Genomic DNA, 25,531 nt, shown 5'->3' on the forward strand with positions numbered 1-25,531 from the left:
GTGCGTGGTCGTCTGTTCTGTGTGTCACTCATGATGATGCTTTATGTCTCATCAAACTGATATCTGTGTTTTAATCACAAGAAAAAAATATAAACTTTAATTCTGTAAGATATGGCAAACAATCAATCCAAAGAATGCTAAGTAAAAGCAGGAAAATGCACATTTTATGCAAGAGGAAAAGCAAAAATCTGCTGCAGATTGTCGGTTCCTCGAGGAAATGGATAAGAGTACATCAGAATCGGATCTGAGAGGCCTTGCAAAGCCACGGTATCATACTCAGTCAGCTCGGCCCCCCCGTCGTTTCTGTAACAGTGCAATGCATACAAACTATGGCAAGCGATAGAGCAGATATGAGCAGAGATTAAAGTGTGTGGACAACTTAAAGCAGATTAAACAGCAAGCAGAGGAGTGGTGTCTTTGAAGATTGTTCCAGATGTTACCTGAACCATTTGTGCATGCAGCAGCTTCCTCCTCCACTTTAAATTAATCTAATTCCCCGAGAGACCCAACTTTGGATTTTCAAACGATGCCTAGTCGAACATCTCAATAGGTTCTGCCTGTGTGTTAGACCTGAGAGACTTCTGACAACAGATTAAGCTGATCATATCTTAGAACTTATCCAAGAAGAAATCTATGGTACAATCTGACTCATGTTATCCATCACTTACATCTTTGGTCAGTGTGGCGTTTATCTCTTCAAACAGATGACAAGGGATTGGCAAACATATTTATACTTTCCAGGAAGCTGCACTGAAAAGCAGGAAACCCTGGAGTGAAATCCAAGAATTCATCTACATCATACATCAGAGTTTTCATCTACTCAGGAACCTGAGCTGTTCTTTATGAAACACAAAGCTTTAATGGACTCATCACCTCAAAGCAGAATTAGAGGCGGCACTTTAAATTGGGGAGTTTCTATAATCAACACAAGGTCAAAATATGTACAGATGCTAAAATGTATGAATACATTATGGTCTGTTTTACAAGCATCAGATCAATTGGTTCTTCACATAAACAGCAAATTAGGCACATTCTTATTAATGCGTTTACATATCTAAATGTTAAGACAACTTTCTGAAGTTCAACTTGAGTAACAGGATGGAGAAGAAATGAGCTTTAAGTGTCTCTGAAGGCCGGGATGTCCACAGATTAACACTAGGAGGTGCTAAGGTGCCTGCACTTTTTTCTGAATTGAAAAAATGCCCTTCTAAAATCTTTTTCTATTCTTTTTAACAGTGGCTGAATTTCTGGATAGGATTTCAGCCACTAAAATAAAATAAAAAAATTAAAAAATGTTAATTTTCCCCCCAAAAATTGTCATATTCTGTTTTGCTGTTGGTAATCTGATTGTTAGATAACATAATTAAACATCTGCATCAGACTACATATGGCAATTGATTTAAATATTCATGATGGCCTGTAATAAATCTCACACTAAAGCAGCCGGCGGTTCTATGTGGCACAAGATGCCACCTTTTTGTCCCACTTGGCCACCTGTCCTCCAAAATCACAATAATCACAAACATTGTTATAACACAATTGTAAAAAACTGAAACTGTGGTGTACAGTAAAATCAATTTAAATTTACTTTAATCATCTTTAAAAATCATAAGTAGGACAAGTTTACAAAAGCTGCCAAAGAATGTTTGATTTCCACAGAAACAGTTTGATATACATTTCAGAAGTCAACTCATCGTCCCATTAACTGCAGAGCTTCCATAAAGCCCTGAGGTTAATATTAAGATGGCAGTAAAATGTAAAATAAAACACGTAATCCTTTATTGCCCAAAGGCTGAGGCTGACTCTGAAAACAATCAGTACAATTTTTCCTCAGCAAATTAATATACATAATTGTTTCTTTGAAAGGATGTCAATGAACTGAAACACAGAGGCAGGAGCAGCCCTGAGTTTAGCTGTACGTAGGCAGGCCAAAGAGCTGCGGGTCAAACTCCTCCATGCTCCTCAGGCGCAGCGTGGCCCCCTGGGTGAGGTTGGGGGGCAGGTTGTCGTCGGGAATCATCACCACCTGCATCCCTGCAGCTAGCGCAGCCTTTACGCCGTTGGGGGCATCTTCAAACACCAGGCACTGAGAGAAAGAGAAGCGACAGAGCTCATTAAGTCTTCCCGGACTGCAGATGAAACAATAATAGGGAGCACTATTTCCATCTCAGTTAGTTTACCTCAGCATTCCTCTGAGACTTAATGTTTACCTCTGCTGGGTGGAACATCCATTTAATGGAGATTTTAAGGTCTGCTCCCTGTTAACTCACTACATTGTCTTTGTTTAGACTGCAGGACAGTTAAGAGACTGGAGAGCCTCGTAAAATGTCTCACACACACAAGCAGACACACACACACACACACAACAGTCTATGTATTTATGAAAAACTGCATTGTTTCAATTTAGACGTATTGGAACTGATGGATAAAGATGATGATGATGATTCTGTTGTGTTTCTAAACCTTCACCTTAAATGAACTTTTTGACAGTTTTTGACTCTAAAACGAGGCAGAAGCAGAGGAATGTTGTACATTTTAATAAAATATATCCACCAAATTGCTCTGTGTTTTCCACACCACGCCTGTCAGATCCTGGTGGAATTTGTAAATTGTATTTTACTGTATTATATTTGATCAACGTCCTGGTCCAGTCAGTCTAAGTACAGTAGCTAAGCTCAAAGGTCATGAGTTGCACCCAACAAATTTCTAATATCATTAAAAAAGATGATACAAAAACTGTGGAAATTGATTATATTCACATAACCAATCAAATGTTTAGTTTACATACTACATATTAATCTATTTTTGGTCATTTTTAGACAAAAAAGAAAAAACAATGCTGCAAACAAAATAAGACAAAACTAGTACAAAAACAAACAATATTTAATCTCCTGTCAACACAAAGTGTTGGTTGAAAAAAAACGTATTCTACCTTCACTTTCTTATTCATGAAGTGTCATCCAAATCAAAGCGGCAGAATCTTTCCTGTATATTATTCTAAAACATTTCTCCACTCGTAAAAGAAAACACAATCAAACCGTACTGTGATTGTTTAGCAAATGATTTTTATACATTAGTTTTAAATGTGAAGAGTGAAAAGCAGTTTGACGCAAAAAATAAGATAAGTTGTCTAAGCACTCTTGTTCTACAGATTATCAATCTTCGTCTCATGCTTGATCACATCGTCATCATACTAAAAAACATGAAATACTCTTTAAATCTTGCAGATATTTCTGTACGTTTTTCACCCAAATTTCTTAGTGGACACTGTTAATCTGTCCTCTTCCGCTTTTAAACAAAGTGTTGCAGAACCTGATCTCAACAAACTCAGCTTGGATAATTACAGACCAGTTTGTAAATGACCTTTGAATTCAAACTTTTGATAAATACCAATCTGTGTTGGTATTTATTCTGTAATGCAGCAGGCAGTGGAGAATTTCCTGTTTTTGTCTAGTTAGTGCAGTTGGACCTTTCAGCAGTCTCTGACAGCATTGATCACATCAATTTAATTAACATACTATTAATTAAAATAACATACTATTAATAGAAAATAAGATACTACTATAATAGCAGACTATTTGTTCTTTCATCTTTTTATTCCTGCTTAAATTTTTGTTCTGTCTTTGTGACTGCTGATTTCTCTTTATGACAGAATTTTAGATCATATAAATTTGTTACTTTCATACAAAAATAGCATTTCTTAATCCCTAGCAATAAAAACAGTTAACATTGATATTACTGATGTACAATGCAAACAGTCATGATGCAGTAGATCAATAAATAGCACCTCACTGATCTCAGTATACATGCATTATTCCTCAATTTAGACCTATGAATTAATCAGAACGCTATATAGCAGTGGTTGACAAAGATTTTCTGGGCCCCCATATGGATTACAATAAAATGCCCCCCAAAAAAGAAAATAAAATCAACTAGACACACACATCGTTCAACCAGACATAAACCTATATACATACTTTGTTTTCAAACTTCACTGAAGTTTATTTCACACTTCAGGTTGCAACAAAAGACACTGCAAACCCTCTTTACAGAGAAACACTGTTTTTTTTTTTTCATTCATCCATATTGCTTCCCGCGCCACCTCTGCAACGGCACTGTGCCCCCTCTAGGGGGCGTGCCCCACACTTTGGGAACCACTGCTATATAGCATCACTAGGAACCCTTCTGAGGTGTCATGGTCATGTCACAATGCCATGGAAATGACCTCCCCTCACTAATCACTTTTCCTCCCCTTCACCAAGCGCTTTGCTAATGAGCATGCACAATTATAAGGTATTTACATGTAACTGATCTGATTCTACAGGGAAGACCTTATAATCCTCACAATACTGGACACAACAGAGTGCCTTAGAAAAGTATTAATACCACCAAAACGTTTTCACATTCTGTCACACTCAAACAACAAACATTTATTAACCCAAATCCCATTTTATTGGGGTGTTATAGCCAGATCCACACAATCAGTTTAGCATTTTCACGACTGAAAATCAACCAGCTGTCATGATATGCAGTGAGAGGTAGTAAGGGAGACGCTGTGGACCCAGATTGTTGAGAATGAAGTGATGAATTTAATAATGAAAAAAACAATAATCCAAGTCCAGGCAGCACAGAATGAGCAGAAGGTTAAGGCTCAAAACTGGTAGCAACTGGTCACAATCAAATAACTGAAAGCAGACTTGACAGGAGACAGGCCAAGACAAAACGACTAGACAAGAACCTGACAGGAAGCAAGGAACACAGGTGGGATTAAATACACAGAGGGTAATCAGGGAAACGAGACACAGCTGGGAACAATCAAGGGGTAGACAAGACAACACTGTCAATAGACTCAATAGACACAGAAACCTAAATGAATACACAGAAAAAAAACAAATCCTTACACCAGCATTGAGAAAGAAAGCTCTACAAGTCATGTACGGGAAACAGCAAACATATGGAAGAAGGGGCTCTGGCCAGATGAGACCGAAATGTACATTTTTCAGTCTAATGTGGAAAATATTACTTGAGATTGAAGACAAACACCCTCAAAGCTCCATCCCACTGTGAAACATGGTGGTGGCAGTATTATGGTCAAAGCTAATGGAAAGATGGATGAGGCTGATACAGTAATACAGTTGACCCTCTTTTGTTTGTGGTTCACTTTTAGCAGATGTTTCTGTGGAATGTAACTCCAACTTTAAAATGTGCCTACTGATGGATTTTTTTCAGTTCAAAAGAATCCGGAGTGAGAAGATGAGATACCTGGTGCCGTGATACTTGACACGCTGTTAGCTATCAAGCAAAAACTACAGAGAATCCTTGTTCTACAGGTTATGTCCTTAATATTACCGTGTCTGCGCACTTTGTGCATACGATGCAAAGCAACTTTTTGATTAAAGTGGATTGCAGCAGCTCATTTTCTGGCCATTTCAAATGGATTTGGGTTGGTTACCTCTAGATTTAGCGTACAGGTCCCCATAAACCTATAATATAGTTTTATGGGGACTTATAACCTAGGTCTCCATAAACCCATAAACCTATGGGTCAAGCCATGCTCTGACCATGATACTGCCACCCATAGCAGCTAGGGCCCCATAAACAGACAAATCAAATTGTCTTTTTTTCTCAATATAATTTGAGAGAAAAAAAATACACTTCAAAAAGGATTTTTCTTGAATTAAAAATAAAATCATCCTTTCCGTGTTCAGCATCTGTGGCAACACTAGAAAACTGATGTTTCCATACAATATGATTGAATCTGAAAGAGCAGAAACTTGTACTAAGCTGCTCCAGTCATTATCCAAAGACCTACAGCTGGAACTGCAGTCAAGGTAGATCTTACAAAGTTTTGATTCAGGGGTTGGATACAAACAAACAACACATTTTTGGAAAAAAGGGAACATGAAAACCATCCATCTTTTTCTTCCAGTTTCCAATTATCCACAACATTGTGTTCGTCTGTCAGAAACTAAATACACTGGAGTCTGTGCTTGATTTGTGACTAAACAAGATAAAGTTCAGGGAGTGCAGTAGCTGCATCATGAAGACACACATGCATGGAATACAAATCAAATATATTGTTTCTACTGATAGATGCTAAAGAAAGACAGCAGCCATAATCACCATTGTCACTACAGCCGAAATGCATGACTGATACATGATGTAAAACGAACCCGTATACATTCGTCTCACACAGAACACTCTATAATTATAGATGACAAGGTGTGTTTACGTGTTTATGATCTGCAAGCAGCAGCAGTAAATAAATGACAGTGACAGATTGCTTATTACATTTTTTAAATGATCCCAGAGCCTGGGGTAGAGTGAGTGAAGAATGTGTAACATTCCTTTAATGATGTTGTAAAGAACACAAAAAAACTGAGTATGGATGATGGACAGGAGCATCCAGGTGGAGTCAGAAGGTTTTGCCCTCATCCAGCCCAGTTTTAATGTTTGCTGCAGCAAATATAGATGTGACATAGTACAATGATTGCTGTTAATTCAGACTAAGTCAGTCTGACAACATAAACTAGATTGAAAAATATAGATAGCCAAGAAAAAAAAGAAAATATAGCCAAATAGAAGCAGGAAATGACATGACTGATATTTACAAACTTCACTGATTATTAGACGACACACATCAATCATCTATACTGTCTTGAAAAACTATTCTGACTTTACAGTGTCAGAATATTATGACTGGGTTTAAAGGACATTGTAGAAAAAAGGAGTGAATTTCCACCAAAAATGTAAAGATTAAACTCAGATTTTTTTATTGTCAATATTTGAAAATAATCTGGATATTTCTGTGCTTTTTTGGCAAAAATGTTCTCCTCTGTGGCCACATTGTGTTTTTTTTTCTTTGAACCACATTGAATCTAATACTGCCTCAGAACAAGTATAACATTTTTACAGCAGATTTTGAGAAAGGGAAGGTTTAAAAATGTTGCACTGTAAAAATAAAAGAATAAATAAATAATGTTGGCCTAAGGATTAAAATGTATAAAATCAAATACTCATAGTTTTTGATGGAAATTATTTTAGAAGTTAAGCAAACATACAGGCTTTTAGAGGGTTAAAAGTCAAAAGACTATTACAAGTTGATAATATTTCATGAAGTAATTTTTTTACATTGGAAAAACACTAAGATGTAGCAATTTTCTATCCTTATGGTTAAATCCATTACATTAAGTGTTAGAGCTTTTTCTGCTCTTTCAAAAAAACATTTCCATCATAAAACCATAAAGATGATCAATTTTCCGAGATTCCTCTGATCATCCCTGAACCACAAATTGAACCAGTAACATTCCACACTGTGAGCTTTAAAAGAATCAATACAGCATCGCAGAACCATGAGTGGAGCATATCACTGTTTGTGATTACGGGCCAAACAACAGTTCAGATTACCCACCCTTCTTGGAGTCCTTAGAGGGGGTAGTGGAGAGTGCCCCTCCTGGGGACTCCCTTGTTCTGCTGGGGGACTTCAACGCTCACGTGGGCAATGACAGTGAGACCTGGAGGGGTGTGGTTGGGAGGAATGTGTGGTCGATCTGAACTCGAGTGGTGTTCTGTTGTTGGACTTCTGTGCTCGTCATAACGTAATTGTCCATAACGAACACCATGTTCAGGCATAAGGGTGTCCATATGTGCATTTGGCATCAGGAGACCCTAGGCCGCAGCTCGATGATCGACTTTGTCATTGTTTCATCGGATCTGCAGCTGTATGTCTTGGACATTCGGGTGAAGAGAAGTGCAGAGCTGTCCACTGACCACTACCTGGTGGTGAGCTGGCTCCAGTGGTGGGGGAGGATGCCGGTCAGACCTGGCAGGCCCAAACCTGTTGTGAGGATCTGCTGGGAACGTCTGGCAGAATACCCTGTGAGATGGAGCTTTAACTCCCATCTCCGGCAGAACTTTGAACATGTTCCGGGGGAGGTGGGGGACATGGAGTCTGAGTGGACCATGTTCCGTGCCTACATTGTCGAGGCGGCTTATCGGAGCTGTGGCCGCAAGGTTGTCAGTGCCTCTCGAGGCAGCAACCCTCGAACCTGTTGGTGGACACCTTCGGTGAGGAATGCTGTCAGGCTGAAGAAGGAGTCCTATCGGGCCTTTTTGGCCTGTGGGACTCAGGAAGCAGCTGATAGTTTCCGGTGGGCGAAGCAGCATTCGGCTCAGGTGGTTGCTGAGGCAAAAATTCGGGTGTGGGAGGAGTTTGGAGAGGCCATGGAGAAAGACTTCCACACTGCTTCGAGGCGATTCTGGTCCACCATCCGGCATCTCAGGAGGGGGAAGCAGTACAGCACCAACACTGTTTATAGTGGGGATGGTGTGCTGCTGACCTCAACTCGGGACGTTGAGGGCCGGTGGGCAGAATACTTCGAAGGCCTCCTCAATCCCACCAACATGCCAACCATTGAGGAAGCTGAGCCTGGGGACTCTGGGTTGGGCTCTCCAATCTCTGGGGACGAGGTCGCCAAGGTAGTTAAAAAGCTCCTCGTTGGCAGGGCCCCTGGGGTGGATGAGATTCGCCCGGAGTTCTTTAAAGCTCTGGATGTTTCAGGGTTGTGTTGGCTGACGCGACTCTGCAATATCGCATGAACATCGGGGGCAGTTCCCCTGGATTGGCAGACTGGGTGGTGGTCCACCTGTTCAAAAACGGGGACCAGAGGGTGTGTTCCAATTACAGGGGGGTCACACTCTTAAGCCTCCCTGGCAAGGTCTATTCAGGGGTCCTGGAGAGGAGGGTCCGTCCGACAGTCGAACCTTGGATTCAGGAAGAGCAGTATGGTTTTCGTCCTGGTCGTGGAACACTGGACCAGCTCTACACCCTCTGCAGGGTCCTGGAGGGTGCATGGGAGTTCACCCAACCGGTCTACATGTGTTTTGTGGACTTGGAGAAGGCGTTCGACCGTGTCCCTTGGGGAGCCCTGTGGGGGGTTCTCCAGGAGTATGGGGTACCGGGCCCTTTGATACGAGCTGTCAGGTCCCTGTATGACTGGTGTCAGAGTCTGGTCCGCATTGCCGGCAGTAAGTCGGGCTCGTTTCCGGTGAGAGTTGGACTCCACCAGAGTTGCCCTTTGTCACCGATTCTGTTCATTACTTTCATGGACAGAATTTCTAGGCGCAGCCAAGGTGTTGAGGGGATCCGATTTGGTGGCCTTAAGATCACGTCTCTGCTTTTCACGGATAATGTGGTCCTATTGGCCACATTATGTGGTCCTATTCATACCTATTGTCCAATCAGCGATTTCTCAGGTCTCCAACGGGGACATACCCTTTCCGTTTTGCTAATGTAGTAGTGCTTCGTTAATGTTGTGTTTTGATTTTGTTGAAGTGGTTTGCACCTCAGGGCCACCGTATTAAGGAGACAGTTCCTAATCAGAACCAGAGGAGACGTCTGCCTGGCTGGAAGCAGCAATCTAACTCAAGGTCAGACAGCCAGGAATGTATTTGGGATCATTTCAAAAATTCTGCCTATAAAGCTTGAAACCTATCACAAATTAATTATGGATGATTTCTGAAGCTTGTTGAGTTCTCAGCTCAGAGAAAGTGATCATTACAGAGCATCACATGTATTGAAAGAAGAAACAAACAGTTTATCAGGAAAGATCTTTAAAGATTGCAAGTTGTTGACAACTTAAAAAGCATCTCTTGCTCCTTGGATTCATGTTAAATAATATTGCATTGACCATATTAGTATTGCCTCTGGTTTTGAATGATGTGCAGCTGGGAGGGTTTTTGTTATTACTCTTTTACGTAATTTTGATGCATTGCATAACTGTGATAAAAATATAACCTTTATTGGTTCTATTAAGATAAATATTTAAATTTTATTGTTATTATTTTCCCCATTATTTGTTCTATGAAAGTATGAATAAATATCAGTAAAATCAAAAATATGATTAAATACAGTAACTATGTGTAGTTTATATAAATCACACTTCTTTAAGCCAGTTTCAAATGGGAATGTTTTTCAAGAACAGTATTTGTGTTTGTGGGACTATGATTGCTGCTACTATAAAAGTAATACATATTTTTTATCTTTTTATTGTTATTACAACAGTATGAAAAGATATCACAATAAAAATCACAGTTCATATCAGATGGGATAATATAGTTGTAACTCTAGGAAATGGGATTTGGTTCTAAGGTTTCCATGCAAAGTAAAGCAACATTGAATTCATTATGGAAAATTGCTGGATATTTAAATTTCAGCCCCAGTTTGAGCTTCATCTGAATTCACTAAGTAACTGCAATAAACAGCAAACATATTTTAATTAGAAGATAATGTGCCAGTGAGCCGAGTTTAAACAGAAAGCATATGGTTGGGAGTAAATCCCTCAGACAGCCCTGGGTATTCATCAAATATCATAATTGAGCTAAAATGAGTGTCTGGGAAATCTCAGCGCCACCCAGCTTCCTCTGCTGGGCTCATGATCATGTCTGACCCTGCAGCCGGATTTACCCACTCATTTAAAGTCTGAGTGATACACAAAATGCAAGGACAGGGTGACGTTTTTTTTTTCAAGTAAAAGTAAGTAAAGTCAAAGGCATGGAAGTTATTAACGACTCACTAAATGTCATAACTGAAAACTTCCATCCTAATCAGTTTTAGTGTTATGGGGAGCCTGTCCTTGAGTTTCACAACTTCTTAATAATTATTATCTGTCTGGTATGTACTGTAATTCATTCATTAGTATCATTCAGTCAGCTTTGTACAACCACAGACAAAAATAATTGCTATTGTCAAACTGTTTATGAGGAAATAAATATGCAACTAAAGGAGAAAGTATGTGTTTAGAATTACTAATCTGATGTTTGTTCATTGAAGACTGGTTCCATAATTATAATTGTGACCATCAACATGTCCAACAACAACTGAAGCCAGAAATAACTGCACTGCCTTCCAACATATGGAAAAGTGCTTGTGATAAATCAGTGATCAGCTGGGATGGTCAAACATGATCTGGACCTTCAAGCAAGGTGCTTTTTTCTTTCCGCTGCTGTCTGGTTTACATCTCTTAAAGGGGCAGTATTATGTGAAATCAACGTTTTTGAGCTTTACATCATGTTGTAAGTTATTCCATCAAAAACATGCCGGAGTGTTACTTTGATTATTTCATGCATATTTGAGAATTCATGGTAGCTGAATGGCAACCATTCAGCTCTGCAAAACATCTGTGTGGACCTAACGCCGCCTTTGAGAAGCAGCTCCTCTTGCAGCTTCCAAAAAACTGATGACTCCCCCACTCAGCTCCTTCAGACTAGCCAAAACACCTGGTGGTACTGCGGATCTGCTGAGCTCGTTTCACAAGCTACTTCTCAGTGAAAAAGTGCAAAAACGTTGTTAAAGGGTTAATGGAGCCATGTTGTGATGACTTCCTGAAGGTGGATTTTCAAAAAGAGCAGGACATTTTAAAGAGGCGGGGGTCCAATTTCAAGGCATTAAATTACAAAGCAAAATATCTTTTAAGTCATATTTGATAGATACAGCATTTTTATAACAAGCAAAAGTTTCATAGTTAACTGGTTGTGCTATATAATGCCAACTTGAAAATAGATAATAATGACCCTTTAAATTACATTTTGCTGTTAGCATTTACAAAATGCCACAAAAATCCTTTGTAGCCTCTGAGAATTCAATAAACTGTTTCTAGTTTCTGTCCAGGTGACATTTCTACTTCACAGAGTGAATGGATTAGAATTAGTCCTTATGTTTGTTCGGCTTCTTTTAGTTTAGTTAGTTGGTAGGGAATAGAAAATCACTGATTCTTAATACATTTTATTTTAGTAAATCCAACCTCAAGTCAGTATTTAGTAGTAGTATTTTAATTGATTTTAAATAAAATCGATATACAGATATCTCCTCCATCTGGTGATAATGTACAGACTGCTGCCTGGAATGGAGAAAATTAGCAAACATTAATCTAGGAACTGTGATTCCATACAATTAAAACTTTACGACAACACCTTTCCCATTTTATTTTGACGAATTTCAATAAAACGAATGCAGTCATAAGCAAGTGTCTGGGATCCAGAGAGTCTCCTGAAAATCATAAACGTTTCTTCCTTCTTTGCAGATTACAGTTGTCAATCCTTTATTACATGAAACCTTCTCAACCCCTGATGGTTAAAGGAGGATGAAAGCATACATACGCACAAGGTTAGGGCGGGCCCAGAATAATAGTTGCTGCATTGTTGCAGCATCACTATCTGTACATCTCAAGCTCTTATGGCCAGATGGGAATTCTCCGTCTCTTTCCACTCTGTGTGAAAACCTTCTCCTGCTTTACTATCATTCAGTGTAAGCGATTTGTAAATCACTTCTCCTTCATGAGGTCGCGCCTGGGGAAATTGCCTTTTAATGGAAGTTGTATGACATTACTTTCACACAGACCGGTAAGATGTACGTTAATTTGAAAATCATTATGCTGTGATTAAGAGTCAGTGTGATAATTATGACTTTCTTACCTGTCATTTACAGTCAGAGGTGAACTGCTTGCCTGGAAATTCACTAAATATTTTTTACATTTGGAAACTATATGAACAGATAAGGTTTGAGATGTAAATACATCCATCACTATAGACAGTAAACAATAATCAATATTAATTTAAACTCCTTGATGACAAGAGTCTGATCACCTACAGCTGTGACTCTTTCTATTAAGGTGAACTTGAAACCACATGGACCACTTTTTGGAGATATTGGTCACATTTTTACTCTTATGTGGAATAACTTTTCATACTGTATTGTATCTTATGATACTTTAACAAAATAAGTTGTAGAGTCAAAAGAATAACCAGAAAAATTGTACGACACTCTGTAAAAGAATCATAATATGATTATAACACACAGCCCCAGGAACACTTAATTAGTTTCAGAGAGGTCAATTGTACTTAAATCTAAGTAGAAATCAGTATGAATATCTGAAGTTCTGAGTGCTTGGAAGAGCTAGTGTCTGAAAGCACAAGAGAGAAATTTGGGGAGGAAATACCAACTTCCTTAGAACTCACCTGTGAAAGGGTTAACAAGGCAAATTCCAGAACTACAAAACATATCATAATTAAATCATAAATCATAATTAGGCCTAAGAAACTATATGGCAGAGTAAAGGATGTGGAATTTCAAAGTATAGTGAAAAAGAGTTGCTCTATTAAGAGCATTCAGTTGATGCTTCAGACTTTATACGATGAAGATTGAACAACTAATTCAAAAAGTTGCCTAACACAACAAATATATTCCATACATTTCAGGCAAATAATTTTTTTATGCTGAACATTCACATAAAATAAAGCATCAAAACAACATTAATTTGACACTTTTTGGTTCTCAGTTAAGTGTCTCAGTATTAGCTTCCCTGAAACTAGCTTATATTATCTAGTGCTTTTGGAAAAAAAGGGAAAAGAATTTTAACAAAAAACTAGAACTTAACCCAACAATGGATTAGCCACTAAAAGTTCAGGACTCAAATGAGAACTTTAGACTTGACTTGGACTGGAGCAGTAATGACTTGTGACCCCACATCTTATAACGCTAGCAAATGAGCCAACAGTGGTGGAGACGTGTTGTTGTTCAGCAAAAAGCTATGCCCAAATCTGGATTGAATAAAAAATACTACACAATATTGAAAAAGTTTAGAAACATTTCTAGTGCAGTCAGAAACAACCGTCTCAGAATCGATCCTTAACTGCAAGGAATAGAGAAAAAGATGTACAGTACGTGCTGCCAGCTGTTTTAGCTAGCTAGTAAAATGTGTGCTAAAGAACTGAAGTTGATAGACAGCAACATCTAACTTCCTTTAGACATTTAAACTTACACTGGTAATGATGAGTCAAAGCTAATACAGCAACTAATGTATGGTAGATGTTACCTAAACAACTAAGTCATTCTTTTTTTGCTCAGTAATTTAATAATTGAGCCTAGAATTTGTAATAATGTGTTGTCAGAATGAGTGATTACTATTGTGAGCATTGTGAAAGGAATTCATCGAATGTCCGCAGCCTGCTGAGGGATAACTACTGGGAAGGTTTATCAAAACAAGAAATAGTCAATTCAGTGCTGAAACTGTAAAGTCCATTTCCTAATTACACCTGATTTAAATATCTGGATCATCAAGACATCCCCAGGTGCAATGCTCTGTATGATTAATGACAGACAACCAACTGGTTCCTTTTCGCTCTCTTCATCAGTCTGAGCACAAACTAGTTCACTTTCATTTTTCATTAATCTTAGTCCAGCCTCAGAGCAAAGCTATAGAAAAATAATTTGTCTCACTAACGGCTTTGGAACAATTTGAAAGACATTTACTTTTCAATCAACCTAGACATCAGAAGCTAAAGGACCTGGACTTCCATTAATATGCTTGGCAATATAACTACATTATGATGTATAATTACAATCATTATTCATCACCTTTCCTTTTAGTTGAAACTGACAAGATAAATGCATACAGAAGAAAAGCAACTTTCACCTATTGCCACAGACTGTGAATTGGACTTAGGACTGTCCTTTGACTGGACCATTTCAACACTTGACTGTACAGATGAGTCTAAAACTAAATTATTAGGACAGCAGAGCAGAGGACACACTGGGCCTAGACCAAGTAAAGCTTTCCAGCAAAAGTAGCCCATGCCATCTGTGAAGTATAGAAGTGGAAGTGTTATGATTTGGGAATGTTTTGCTGCAGCAAGACCTGATCAGCTCACTGTTACTGAATCCAACATTAATTCTACTGTGTATCATAAGGTGTTTCAGGAAATTATGAGGCCAATTGTAAAAACAGCTGAACTAAATCCGAACTGGACCTTTCAACATGGCAACAACCTAAAGTACACCAGTAAATTCACTAAACACTGGCCAAGAATTAAGAAATGGAAAGCTGTAGTGCTAGTCAAAGCCCACATGTTCTCACTGAAAATGCTGTGTGAAGTTGAAGTAATCTGAACATACAAGATACCCTTCAAACATCTCCAAGTTAAGAGAGGAGTGGGGCAAACTATTAGAGCTGGTAGATGGAGACAAGAAACATCTTCCAAAGAAGGAAGGACTGCCAGCGAGGACGTAGTAGGGTTTCCTAACATTGTAGGGTTTCCTAACATTGATTTTAATCACTAAAACAAGGTTAGTATTTTGTGTTTACCTAAAATTAAATGAATTTTCCAGAATGTCTCCATTTGTAAACATGACTGTTGTTCAGTTTTCTCTACCTCATCATATCTCCTGTGGCTTCCAGTGATAATTGACTTTTCATCAGAGTTGAATCAGAGAACCTGATTATTCTTTATGCTGTATGTTACCACTTCATGACTGCTTTTTCTTTTAATATCCTTCTATCCATTCTTCTGCTAGCAGTTTTTCCACTGCTTGCTCTCCTTTTCTTTCCCTCCACCTCCTCCCCATCTCTTGTCGCTCGTGCTTTATTCTCTCCTTTGCCACAAAGTGGAAGTCAGAGGGTGACGCTTCATCTGTTATTCCACTAAACGCTGCGTCAATCCCCCCTCTGAGCTGCAGTTTCATATCTCATCAAGAAAAATGCCAGTTCTTACTATGGTTGGCTGCAGATTGAAGAAAAAAAATCAGGTGCATCATGCCACAAGCTGGACCCGTTTGCAGCAAAAGCGTTTCATGCAAGAGGTCTTAGCATGAATATATCAGCCAGAAGCCAAGGGTCTCTTTGTATAAATGCTCAAAACCTGAAAGATTAAATAACTGCAATATGACTATGTTTGTAAGTCACAAATATACTCCTTTATGTCATCATCAAGGGAAATTTCACTGTCATAAAATCAGACTAAAGTTATCTTGTTAAAACTCAGGATTATCAACATCATTTACATTTGTTACATGACAAAATAAAGAGGGACAGAACTTTTCATTTTCTTCAAAGTCAGACATTTTCATGCATCTTTTTTTCTGTTTGGTAGAGTTACATTTAAATGGTTTGATTTAGAGTTAAATGCTGGTAATTTGGTCAATTCTTCCAGACAGACCTGGTAGAACTTTGTAGGCCTCTTTGCTCACACACTTTTGCATTTCTTCCCTCTAATGTTCTCTGGGACTGAGATAAGATGAAAAATAACAAAAATATGTTGAAAAGCTACATTAAAAATGACTGAATGTCTAATGTCTGAAATCTTGCTTCAATATTTACACGTTCTGTCTAACACGTGATCTATTTAGTCACTCTGTCAGTAAAACAACCCCACAACATGACTTACTTTGCATGGTGTTCAGGATGGTGTTCAAATGCTGATCATAATGTACTGATGGTCATTATGACCAAGCACTTCATTTCAGTTACATCTGACCAGAGAACGTCTCTAAAAGTGAGGTCAAAAAGCAAATTTCCCTTTTCTATTTCTGTTGGAGTAATTAATGGCTTCTTCATCTCTGAGTCCATGTTGCTACAGGACTTATGACATTTCTCTCCTCTCTCGCAGTTCCACCAGTTGCTTAATACAGTCTTTAACTTTTGTTCTGATGTAAATGTTCACATTTTACAACAAAACCCATTCACTTCCGGGTCACAGAATCAATCTTCTTTGTTAATGTCAGGATGGCTAGACGTTCCTATGCTTGTTATATTTGATTGTAACTGAACAGATGGATGAAAAAGCCTTCAGACATCTGGAAATCCTCTAGCAGAAATCTCTCATATTCAGCATATATAATCAGAGCTGATCATCCTAACTGACCTAAAACAGTAAAAAGTCAGTCGCATTTAATATCATAAAACGAGAAGCAAAGGTTGAGTCTTTTAATCTAGAGCAAGTAAATACCTGCATTCAACTGTACATTTGAAGGAATCTTGACATATTCACTCAACCATTGACGATACAGTGTAAAAAAGTAAGAAATTACAACAAAATCAGAGTGTCAGTGTAGATCTGAGAAAAACTTAAAAGACGCCTTAATGATGTTGGCAGTCCGTAAAGAAAATTATTAATATACCCTGTAGCTTGTAGCTTTTACTGCTTAGGATAAAAGGATAAACTAATCATCTTTTTCTCCCTTCACACACCATCCCAAGGTTTTAAAGTACAACCAGTCTGTTTAAATCATTGCTGCCTTCCTATGTGTATTTATTCTCAGTTATCAAGAGCTGTTATCAGCTTTGATCTATTTTTCTAAAACAGATGCATACAGTAGGTCCCCTAGGTTTACTGTCCGTGTTTGGTGATAAATGGATGTGTTCTGCAGCGATCATTATTACAATACATTACTAAACCTTTAGTTCAACTGCACTTGTTTAATTGTTTTCTCATCTAATGTTTATACATGTTCATTTCATACGAGATATTTGGTTCCATAGTTGGACTGATCTAATGAAAACTGTGGAGTTTTTTTTTCCAAAATGTAAATATTATAGTCAGCCACCTGGGCCAGTTCCTTCAGAGAAACCCAAGGTGTTCTCAGACCAGAGACACGTAAATCTAAAACGCAACTCAGACAAACTTTTAGGTTGGATAAAGAGTTGGAACATATAGACTCACAGATTCAAGTGAACACTGATTATTATGTAGCTGCAACAACTACATCAAATCTGTGAAACAATGACACTTCCAAACTTTTGCTTTTTTTGTGATGCCTTTCCAGGCCTTCACAAGTTTTGGGGGGTTTGCCTCTTTAAACTCTTCTTCACCCCAGGAAACCTTGAGGTTAAGTTCAAAAAGTGATGGAGGTCTTGACCACCATAAAATATGAAGAGGGTCTTTGTTTACCTTTGAGTCAGCAGTGGTTCTGGCCTCAGAACTCTCCCATGGAGGTCATTTTGCCTGGTCTCTCTTTCTCTGTGTTGAATCATGAACTCTAACCTTAACGAGGCACCGACCTGCAGAGCTTTATGTATTGCTCTGGGTTCCTCTGTTCAACAAGTTTGTCACCAACCAAATCAGAAAATGCTGCTGCTCTTCTCAAAAGAAGTTAGAGAGGCTGAACTGGAGCAGGTTGGTGTTATCCCTAGAGTCCTGAAGCCCTCTGCAGAACAGCTAAGTGAAATTCTTTGGCACCTCATCAAACTTAGCTTGACCCAAGAGAAGGCTCAGTTGTGGAAGATATCCTGCTTTGGTCCAGTACCAAAAAAAACTCATCCTTCAATCATCAACGACTATGAACTGTTGCTTATTGACATGGAGTTGGAGTTGATGGCTCAACAAACCCATTGCCATTTGGACTCTGAGGGTCATATTCTTTGATTGCTCCAGTGCATTTAACATAACTCAGCCTGATCTGCTTTCTCAAAAACTCCAGAAAACACAGATGGAGGCCTCAACAATCTCCTGGATTAATAACTAAATGATAAACATACCACAGTTTGTGAGACTAACCAGAAGCACAGGAGCACCACAGGGAACTGTACTCTCACTATTCCTTTTCATTCTATACCACTATAGCATACAGCACAAGTCACACAGAGTGACTCCAGACTCACTCTGATGACTGTAGTGGTCGGGTGTATCTGAGAAGCTTAGTACAGACAGATGGTGGGATCAATCATCTTGTTCTGGGAGCTACTGTGGAACATTTGATTATAGTACAAAGAATGATTCTTTATAAAATACAAGAACATTATGGACTGAGCATCCTCTACATAAGAATATCTTCAGTCAGAAGCTTCTTCAGACCTGCTGTAGTACAGACCTCTATAGGAGATCCTTTCTGCCCACAACCATCAGCATCTACAATAACTCTAAGAAGAATCTTGGGTAATATCCTTCAAGATGCTGGTTCTATTTTAGTTTCTTGACTTTAATGGTCTGGCAGTAATCAGGCCAAGTGTTTCTGGTTTGTTGATCACTTGTTTTATGATTAATGACTGGTAATTAAGATTTAATGAAATTAGGGTCAGCTAAATTTTTCCTCAATATATGTATATAATAATCTTTTAAAAACAATGATTTGTGTTTCCTTAGGTTAGGCTTTGTCTGATTATTAAAGTTGTGTGATAATGTGAAATATTTAAATGAAGAAAAAAGTTAAAATACAGGACTGTTTAATGAATATCTCATGGATTTATATATGCAAACTCTCATATTGTTATCTATTCAACAAATGCTGCTCTTCTTTTAGAACTGAACGCCAGTGACACCACCACTAATCCAGCAGCCTTTTTATTGAATATTTAATCAATATTCTGGGTTTTTAATAAAGCGATTTGTTCAAATTAACATCAGACTGTCATTTCTGACTGCTGTCTACAGTGAGCATTTCCCCCTAAACTAGGTCGTCCTCACAGTTATTTGGTTCTTCCAGGAAAATATTTGGCAGCTATTTTAGCCTGACTCAACAGAGCAAAAGGTTGCTGACAGTCTGAACACGCGTCTCAAAAAGCATCCGAACCCAGAAAGCTTCACAGTTTTGATCAAAGTGCTGGATGTTAAGTGGATGTGTGTCAGTGACATAACGTCCTGCCTGCAATGCTGCAAATGGAACAAATTAGATGCAAATCTAAAAAGGTGCAGGGTGACGCACGGGCTGCTAAACTCAATTAAAACAGACCAGATATTTTTGGACACATACTGACATGTAGTTCCAGATCTATTCGATTCACTGATAGTCAGGTTAGGTGAAGGTATATCTGTTTATATGTATTTTTAATCTCTGTTTCCCACCTGAGTGCGCAGAAGGTCCACAGAGCAGAGAATGATGATACTTACCTCAGAATCTTCTATGCACTAAAAATAGATGTAGCGCTACTGCTGGTTATCGAATCATTTTTCATCATGTTCAGTTTTCTGACATGTTTAAAGGAAGAAACAACAGCAAGGAAAATGCATGGCACTACTGGATTGGCCAGTCGATAGCATATGAAGTAGCATTGCGCTGAGGTACTCCAGCTTTACAAGGTGTTTTTTTATATATTTTAGATATGCTGTAAGAAAAATTGTCAAATAATTTGGAGCTGCGTTCCACAGAAAAATCTGCAAATACTAAACCATGAATAGAAACGGGGTCCACTGTAGTTTGCTGAATTTAAATGTGATCTTTGGAGGGCGGGGGAAACTATTTGACATGCATAAAATAACATTCCAGCACCAATAAAGTCATTTTTAAGATTTCAGGTTTTTAGCCCTGATATTTGTTTTGTCCTCCAATTTTCTCACTTGTTTTAAGGAACCACTAACTTTAAGTCATCATCAAATGCAAAGATTGGCTAAAAAATTGTAACAAAATGAAAAAATTCTGACGATATTAGGATTTAAAAAAAAAATTGTGAGTCAGGAATCAGAGAATGTCTGGAACTGAAGCAGTAAAGATTGATGTAAAAAAAAAAAAAATCCCATCTTGAATTTGGTGAAAGGCTCATAGAGAAATGTCACTGATGTGTTGACACCAGAACCCCAGACGTCCCTCAGGTTGTTGCTTTTAATAACAGAACAGGAAACAAAAGCCCAACAGCAATTTCAAAGTTCATCACCCACACAAAAAATCTTATTCTCCCTTTGCAAAAAGCCCTTATGAATTTGGTAACCTCGGTTCACAAAAGTAATGAAAAGCTTTTTGCGGAAAGCTTTACATGAGGCGTTTCTTAAAAACAAACTCATAAAACACCTGAAGTCTTCTATAGAAAATGCATTTGATGGAAATGCATATCACACCACACCAACACAGGAAGAAGGTTGGCCTACATTAGTAGTTATCTTCAACACACAGAATCAGCAGCTTACATTCCCTGACTGACTGTAGCTTTAAAACTTTTCCCACTGCTCTCAACAACCTTTTTTAGGCGCACAGATATCTGTTTCACTCTGAAATAATTGTGTTTGTTTCTCAGTAGAGCATGAAAAGAAACTCTGACACCGATTGTATCTGTAATCTGGAGTTCCTACCTTCTCTGGGGAGGCTGGGGGGCTGAATCTGCTGGCACACACCAGGAAGGAGTCGGGCTCAGGTTTGCCGTTCTTTACGTCGGGATCGTCGCCCAGAACAATGTGATCAAACAGAGCAAAAAAGTTTGTGTGTGCACTGGTCTTCAGCTTGAAGGTCACATCAGCTGAGCTGGTTGCCACAGCGATGGGGATGTGGTGCTTCTTCAGATGGTTTACAAGTTTCTCCACGCCTGGTTCATGAGCAGCAAAATGACAGATCAGGTCAAATAGGGCTGGTTACAGAAAAGCACACAAACCTTCTCTAAATGTTTCCAGTTCTGGTCAGGTGTTTCTGTCCACTCTTCATGGGAGTAAGTGCAGTATACATTTCATAATTTGCTTCCAATACAGAATAACTTTAGATACATTTCCATTGACCATATAATTACCCAATTTGACATTTTGAAAATAAATTTGTTTAACGGAAACATGCCAATGTACCAAAATGTAAGCATGCAAAGGCTTTGTGTAGACGTATAGGTGGAAAAGTGTGTTGATCCTACAATTATCTATTGAAATGTTTAAAACATGGAGAATGGGAATGGTAAATAAGACAAACCTGGCAGAAGTTTGGCCGACGAAAAGATCCTCTCCTGTATTTGCCTGCTTTCCTTCAGCAGCTCCTCAGCTGTCATGGGAAGATCCAAGGAATCCCGGATAATCTGGGCAGCATTCAGAGCCTTTTTCCCCATCACAGACGACTTCACATCCCAGGTGTACTGCTTCCCGAAGCGGTCGCATATTTCCTGGAAAGACACCGTGTAAAGTCGTTCTGTGTCTAAAATAAGAAGACAAAAAGAGAGAAAAGATCTCATCTAAAGTGCTGCTTAGGGTTTGCTATAAAACAGACATTTGGTTTGATGCCACAGACTAGCTTCAGGGAAATGGCTATAATACAAACAGATCTAAAGGTGTTCATATACAAGAAACAAACCAGAAACTTTAACTTGGGAAACAAAATGGATATTAAACCAAATATTTTCTTAAAGTTAAACCTATATATGATTTGAAGACAGTGGGAAATTCTCATAACCCTATGTAACATAATATTCACATAAAAATCAACAATAACATTGACAATATGATTTAAGGCAACAATTATTTCTGCTGCAACTAAAGCAATGACATTGTTAAAAAAAAAATACTTGGTACTGAAAAGCAGCATTTAGCTGTAAACTGGATTTTGATAGTAAAAATAAAAAAGAACATTCTGTGAAATTTAGCTGCACTTTTAAAATGTTCATTATGCCCAATAATGTAATAGTTCTGCTCATCGTGAAAAATCTCTTTCATCTGGTCTGAAAATCAGCTGCTCTGAAGACATGCTAATGCTTCAAGACAAAAAGCGCTAACGTAATGGAGTAATTTTAGTTTCCACGCCATGACTATCCAACACTGCAACAGAATATTAGTGCTTTTGAAGGTAAAAGATTTACTGTGGGGGAGTAAATTTTAGCCGAAAAAAATAAAAATAAAATAAAATAAACATTCTAAAAATTGCAGAAATTTTGAGATAAACTAAAAAAAAAAAATTAAAACATGGGCAAATCTGAAAAATAGAATAGAAAACAAATATTTTTCATGATTTAAACTAGCATACATTTACTACATTAAAACTAGAATATTATTTATATTCTAGTTTTAATGTTTAAATATTGTTTATATTATATTTTGTAATGTTTATATTACAATATAAACATTGTAAGAAAACTGTTTAAATTAAACATTTAAAATTAAATTTTAAGAAAAAATCTGAAGTCAGATGATCACAACAAATGTACATTTTTAAATATTTTATCTACAATATTTACTACTTAATATTTGGGGGGTCTTTACCAATTAATTTTTAAATTAACTGCTCTCATATTTTCTTTCTTTCTTATGGTTGTGACTTGTTTTATTTTTATTAAAATGTTCACTGTAAATTACACTATTTTTTATCTATAAATCTGTCTTAAAGCTTAAGTCATGTCTGTTTTTATGCAGTCTACAGATGAAAATCAGCCTCTCTGACTTAACTATTATGTATTCATGTTGATTAATATGCATTGTCATCTTTATATAACAAAAACACCAAGAATGCGCTTTAAGGTCTGAATTCAGACTGGGAAAGTTTGCTAAGGAGTTCTAAGTTTTTTAACCAAACTGGCTGCTGACCAGTTTGAATGTAGTGGAGGCATCAGCTTTTTATTTGCTCTTCTTAAAATTTTGTTTCATTAAACTCAAAGCATATTATGCTGTAAAATAAGTCTTTTTTAACCAGTTTTTGTTATAGAAAAATTGGTGCTAGCCTGTAGTTGCAGAGAAACAAAATGAACACCCCACTACTTTTTAACAGCTGGGGAATGATGTCATCCCAGCTCTGAGCTCCATCTTCAAAGACGGATCTAATTCGGTATCAGCTCCATACGGCCAGACTAAAACCGGATCACTTCAGAGCTTTATCTGGCACCTGATTAAAACCACTCAGTTAGTCTTTGTTGGTAGCTAGCAGGGGAAAGCTTCACACAAGGTGAAGATTAGCATCTGACTGTCAGCTTCCAATTTGGTACATCAGTAAAGGGCTATTTCACTGCTTTTGTAGTACAAGGACTAAATCAGATCTGTGGTGCCTTAAGATTTAGAGCAGGTCAAACCTGGACTGAAATGGTCAACACTGATTACAGGAGTCTGACGAGATTTCACCACACAAAGTCTTAACAGTAAAAATGGCTAATTTTTTCATAACCTCACCTTGAGGCATTAAAGTCCATACCTAGCCTTAAATAATTGTTCCTATGTCATAAATGTGTGTCATAAAAAGTTTACTGCTTCTTCTGACCCCTTTTCTTTCTTTTGGAGAAACTAGCTGCATTAATTTAGTCCATGTTGTAGTGCTCCTTAGGAATCAGGCTGTCATGCTGTGATAAAGCTACAAGGCACATGATGCAAAGTATGAAACAAAACTATTTCAACAGAGAATTTTGCCTCCAGAATTTGGCTTACTGTTGTTTGATTGGAACAGACCAGTCAAGCTGAAGGAGGTTTTTCAAACATTTATAGTAATAGATAAACTTGTTTATTTTTTGACCTCTGGACCACCGTAGAAATAGGAGGAGAAGAAGAAGTTTTATTTCTATAGCACTTTTTCAGCAACAAGGCAGTTCAAAGAGCTGCACCTCATTAAATTTCAGTAACTTGGTTTAGAAAGTAAAACAGATTTTATATATAGACTCACTATGATCACTGTGATATCTTTTAAGCATTTCAGTTCAGGTCATTTTGATGATTTCAGCTTGCAATTCATGAAAACCCAAAAGTACATTTCTCCTAAAATAAAATAAATTGTTTACTTCCACAAACAAAACAAGCCAAAAAAGGTCATTGATAGAGAAGCCGGTTGCTTGCAGAGTGATGTAATATGCATCACTCAATATGAAAGTTGAGTGGAGGAAGGTTTGTTCCAGATTTGTGGTGCATAGAAGCTGAATGCTGTTTCTCCTTGTTTGGTTCTGGTTCTGAGGATGCAGAGCAGAACCAGAACCAGAAGACCTGAGAGGTCTGGAAGGTTGATACAACAACAGATCCTGAATGCCTTGTGATGCTGAGTCGTTCAGTGATTTGTAAACTAACAACAGTATTTTAAAGTCTATTCTTTGAGCTACAGGGAGCCAGTGGAGGAACTTTAGACCTGGTGTTATGTGCTCTATCTTCCTGGTTTTAGTGAGAACGCGAGCAAAGAGGATCTATGAGCTTGTTGTAAAGATTAAGATGATAGACACCGGAACCAACAATCATCAGCTCCATGTCATGCTGCACTGATGCATTTTTCATGCTAAAAGAAATCAGACCAAGTGTTGATGCCAGATACTTACAATACTTAGAGTCATAGACAAACACTCACTAACTTAGTACAGTACACCTCCGCAAGTGTTTGTAAGACATAATAAACTAACCATATCACTAAATATAAGCGGGTTTCAAAGAATTAATTTATTGACTGGACTAAAATTATTGCTCAATTAGATTTTCATTTATTAAGGTGTAGTTCAGATTGAGCTGTTCAAAGGTTGGCCAGCTTCCCTAAACATCAAACAGAGATTTTTATACTTTATAGCGCCAATTGATTTATGAAAAATAAGCCGAATTAATTGTCGTTCTCAAAAGACAAAAATATTCTTGTCTTCGTGTTTAATATGATGTGTTACGTTAATTATGCGCGCAAACGCCACGACTGGGTATATTTTCCTATGGCGTTCGTTAGTTATGGTTTTCACGGCTGCAGACAGAGTGAACGAGCTGAAGTTCGGCTCAGATGACGCTGCTTAAAGTAAAACAACAGATGAACAGATGAATTACCGAGCAATAATCCATCCATGTCGAAAATGACATGGCTCACAGGTTTGTAGCTGCTGACGGAAGTTGACATGTTTCACCCGGCGTAGCTTCGCGCATGCGTACTATACACTGGAAAGAGGAAAGCAAAAACTTTACACGGACCCACGATGTACCGCATGGATGGCGCGTGACATTGTTAATCTCTTGATATTAACCAGTTAAACTGACAAACACTTGCACGTCAAACTAGTATCAGTGTTAAACTAACCAGAGTTTACGGGTTTGGCTTAAATACAGCTTGGGCACAACAGGGATAGTTTTAGTCGATCCAGCTCAATGAACACTG

At 38.0% G+C, this 25,531-nt stretch overlaps 1 protein-coding gene across 2 annotated transcripts; it reads right to left on the reverse strand.

Moving 5' to 3' along the window:
* Positions 1-898: 898 nt before the first annotated feature.
* pudp (pseudouridine 5'-phosphatase) lies at positions 899-25,304 on the reverse strand. Of its 2 annotated transcripts, none has more exons than XM_032557160.1 (4): positions 25,207-25,304; positions 21,428-21,646; positions 20,830-21,059; positions 899-2,086 (listed from the first exon to the last, which is right to left on the reverse strand). In XM_032557160.1, exons 1-4 carry the CDS (start codon positions 25,274-25,276, stop codon positions 1,910-1,912), a joined length of 696 nt encoding a protein of 231 aa, XP_032413051.1. In that variant the 5' UTR covers positions 25,277-25,304; the 3' UTR covers positions 899-1,909. The 2 variants fall into 2 exon arrangements, with proteins under 2 accessions (XP_032413051.1, XP_032413052.1); XM_032557161.1 differs by having other exon boundaries at positions 21,428-21,614; positions 25,207-25,302.
* Positions 25,305-25,531: the final 227 nt, after the last annotated feature.

Source organism: Xiphophorus hellerii, chromosome 24 (assembly GCF_003331165.1).
Source record: "Xiphophorus hellerii strain 12219 chromosome 24, Xiphophorus_hellerii-4.1, whole genome shotgun sequence".
NCBI lineage: Eukaryota > Metazoa > Chordata > Actinopteri > Cyprinodontiformes > Poeciliidae > Xiphophorus > Xiphophorus hellerii.

Coding starts and splice junctions, on each gene's coding strand:
- pudp (XM_032557160.1), bottom strand. CDS start 25,276: ATGTCAACTTCCGTCAGCAGCTACAAACCTGTGAGCCATGTCATTTTC. Junction 21,647..25,206: donor CATGGATGGATTATTGCTCG/GTAATTCATCTG, acceptor TTCTTATTTTAG/ACACAGAACGACTTTACACG. Junction 21,060..21,427: donor GTCGGCCAAACTTCTGCCAG/GTTTGTCTTATT, acceptor CTCATGAACCAG/GCGTGGAGAAACTTGTAAAC.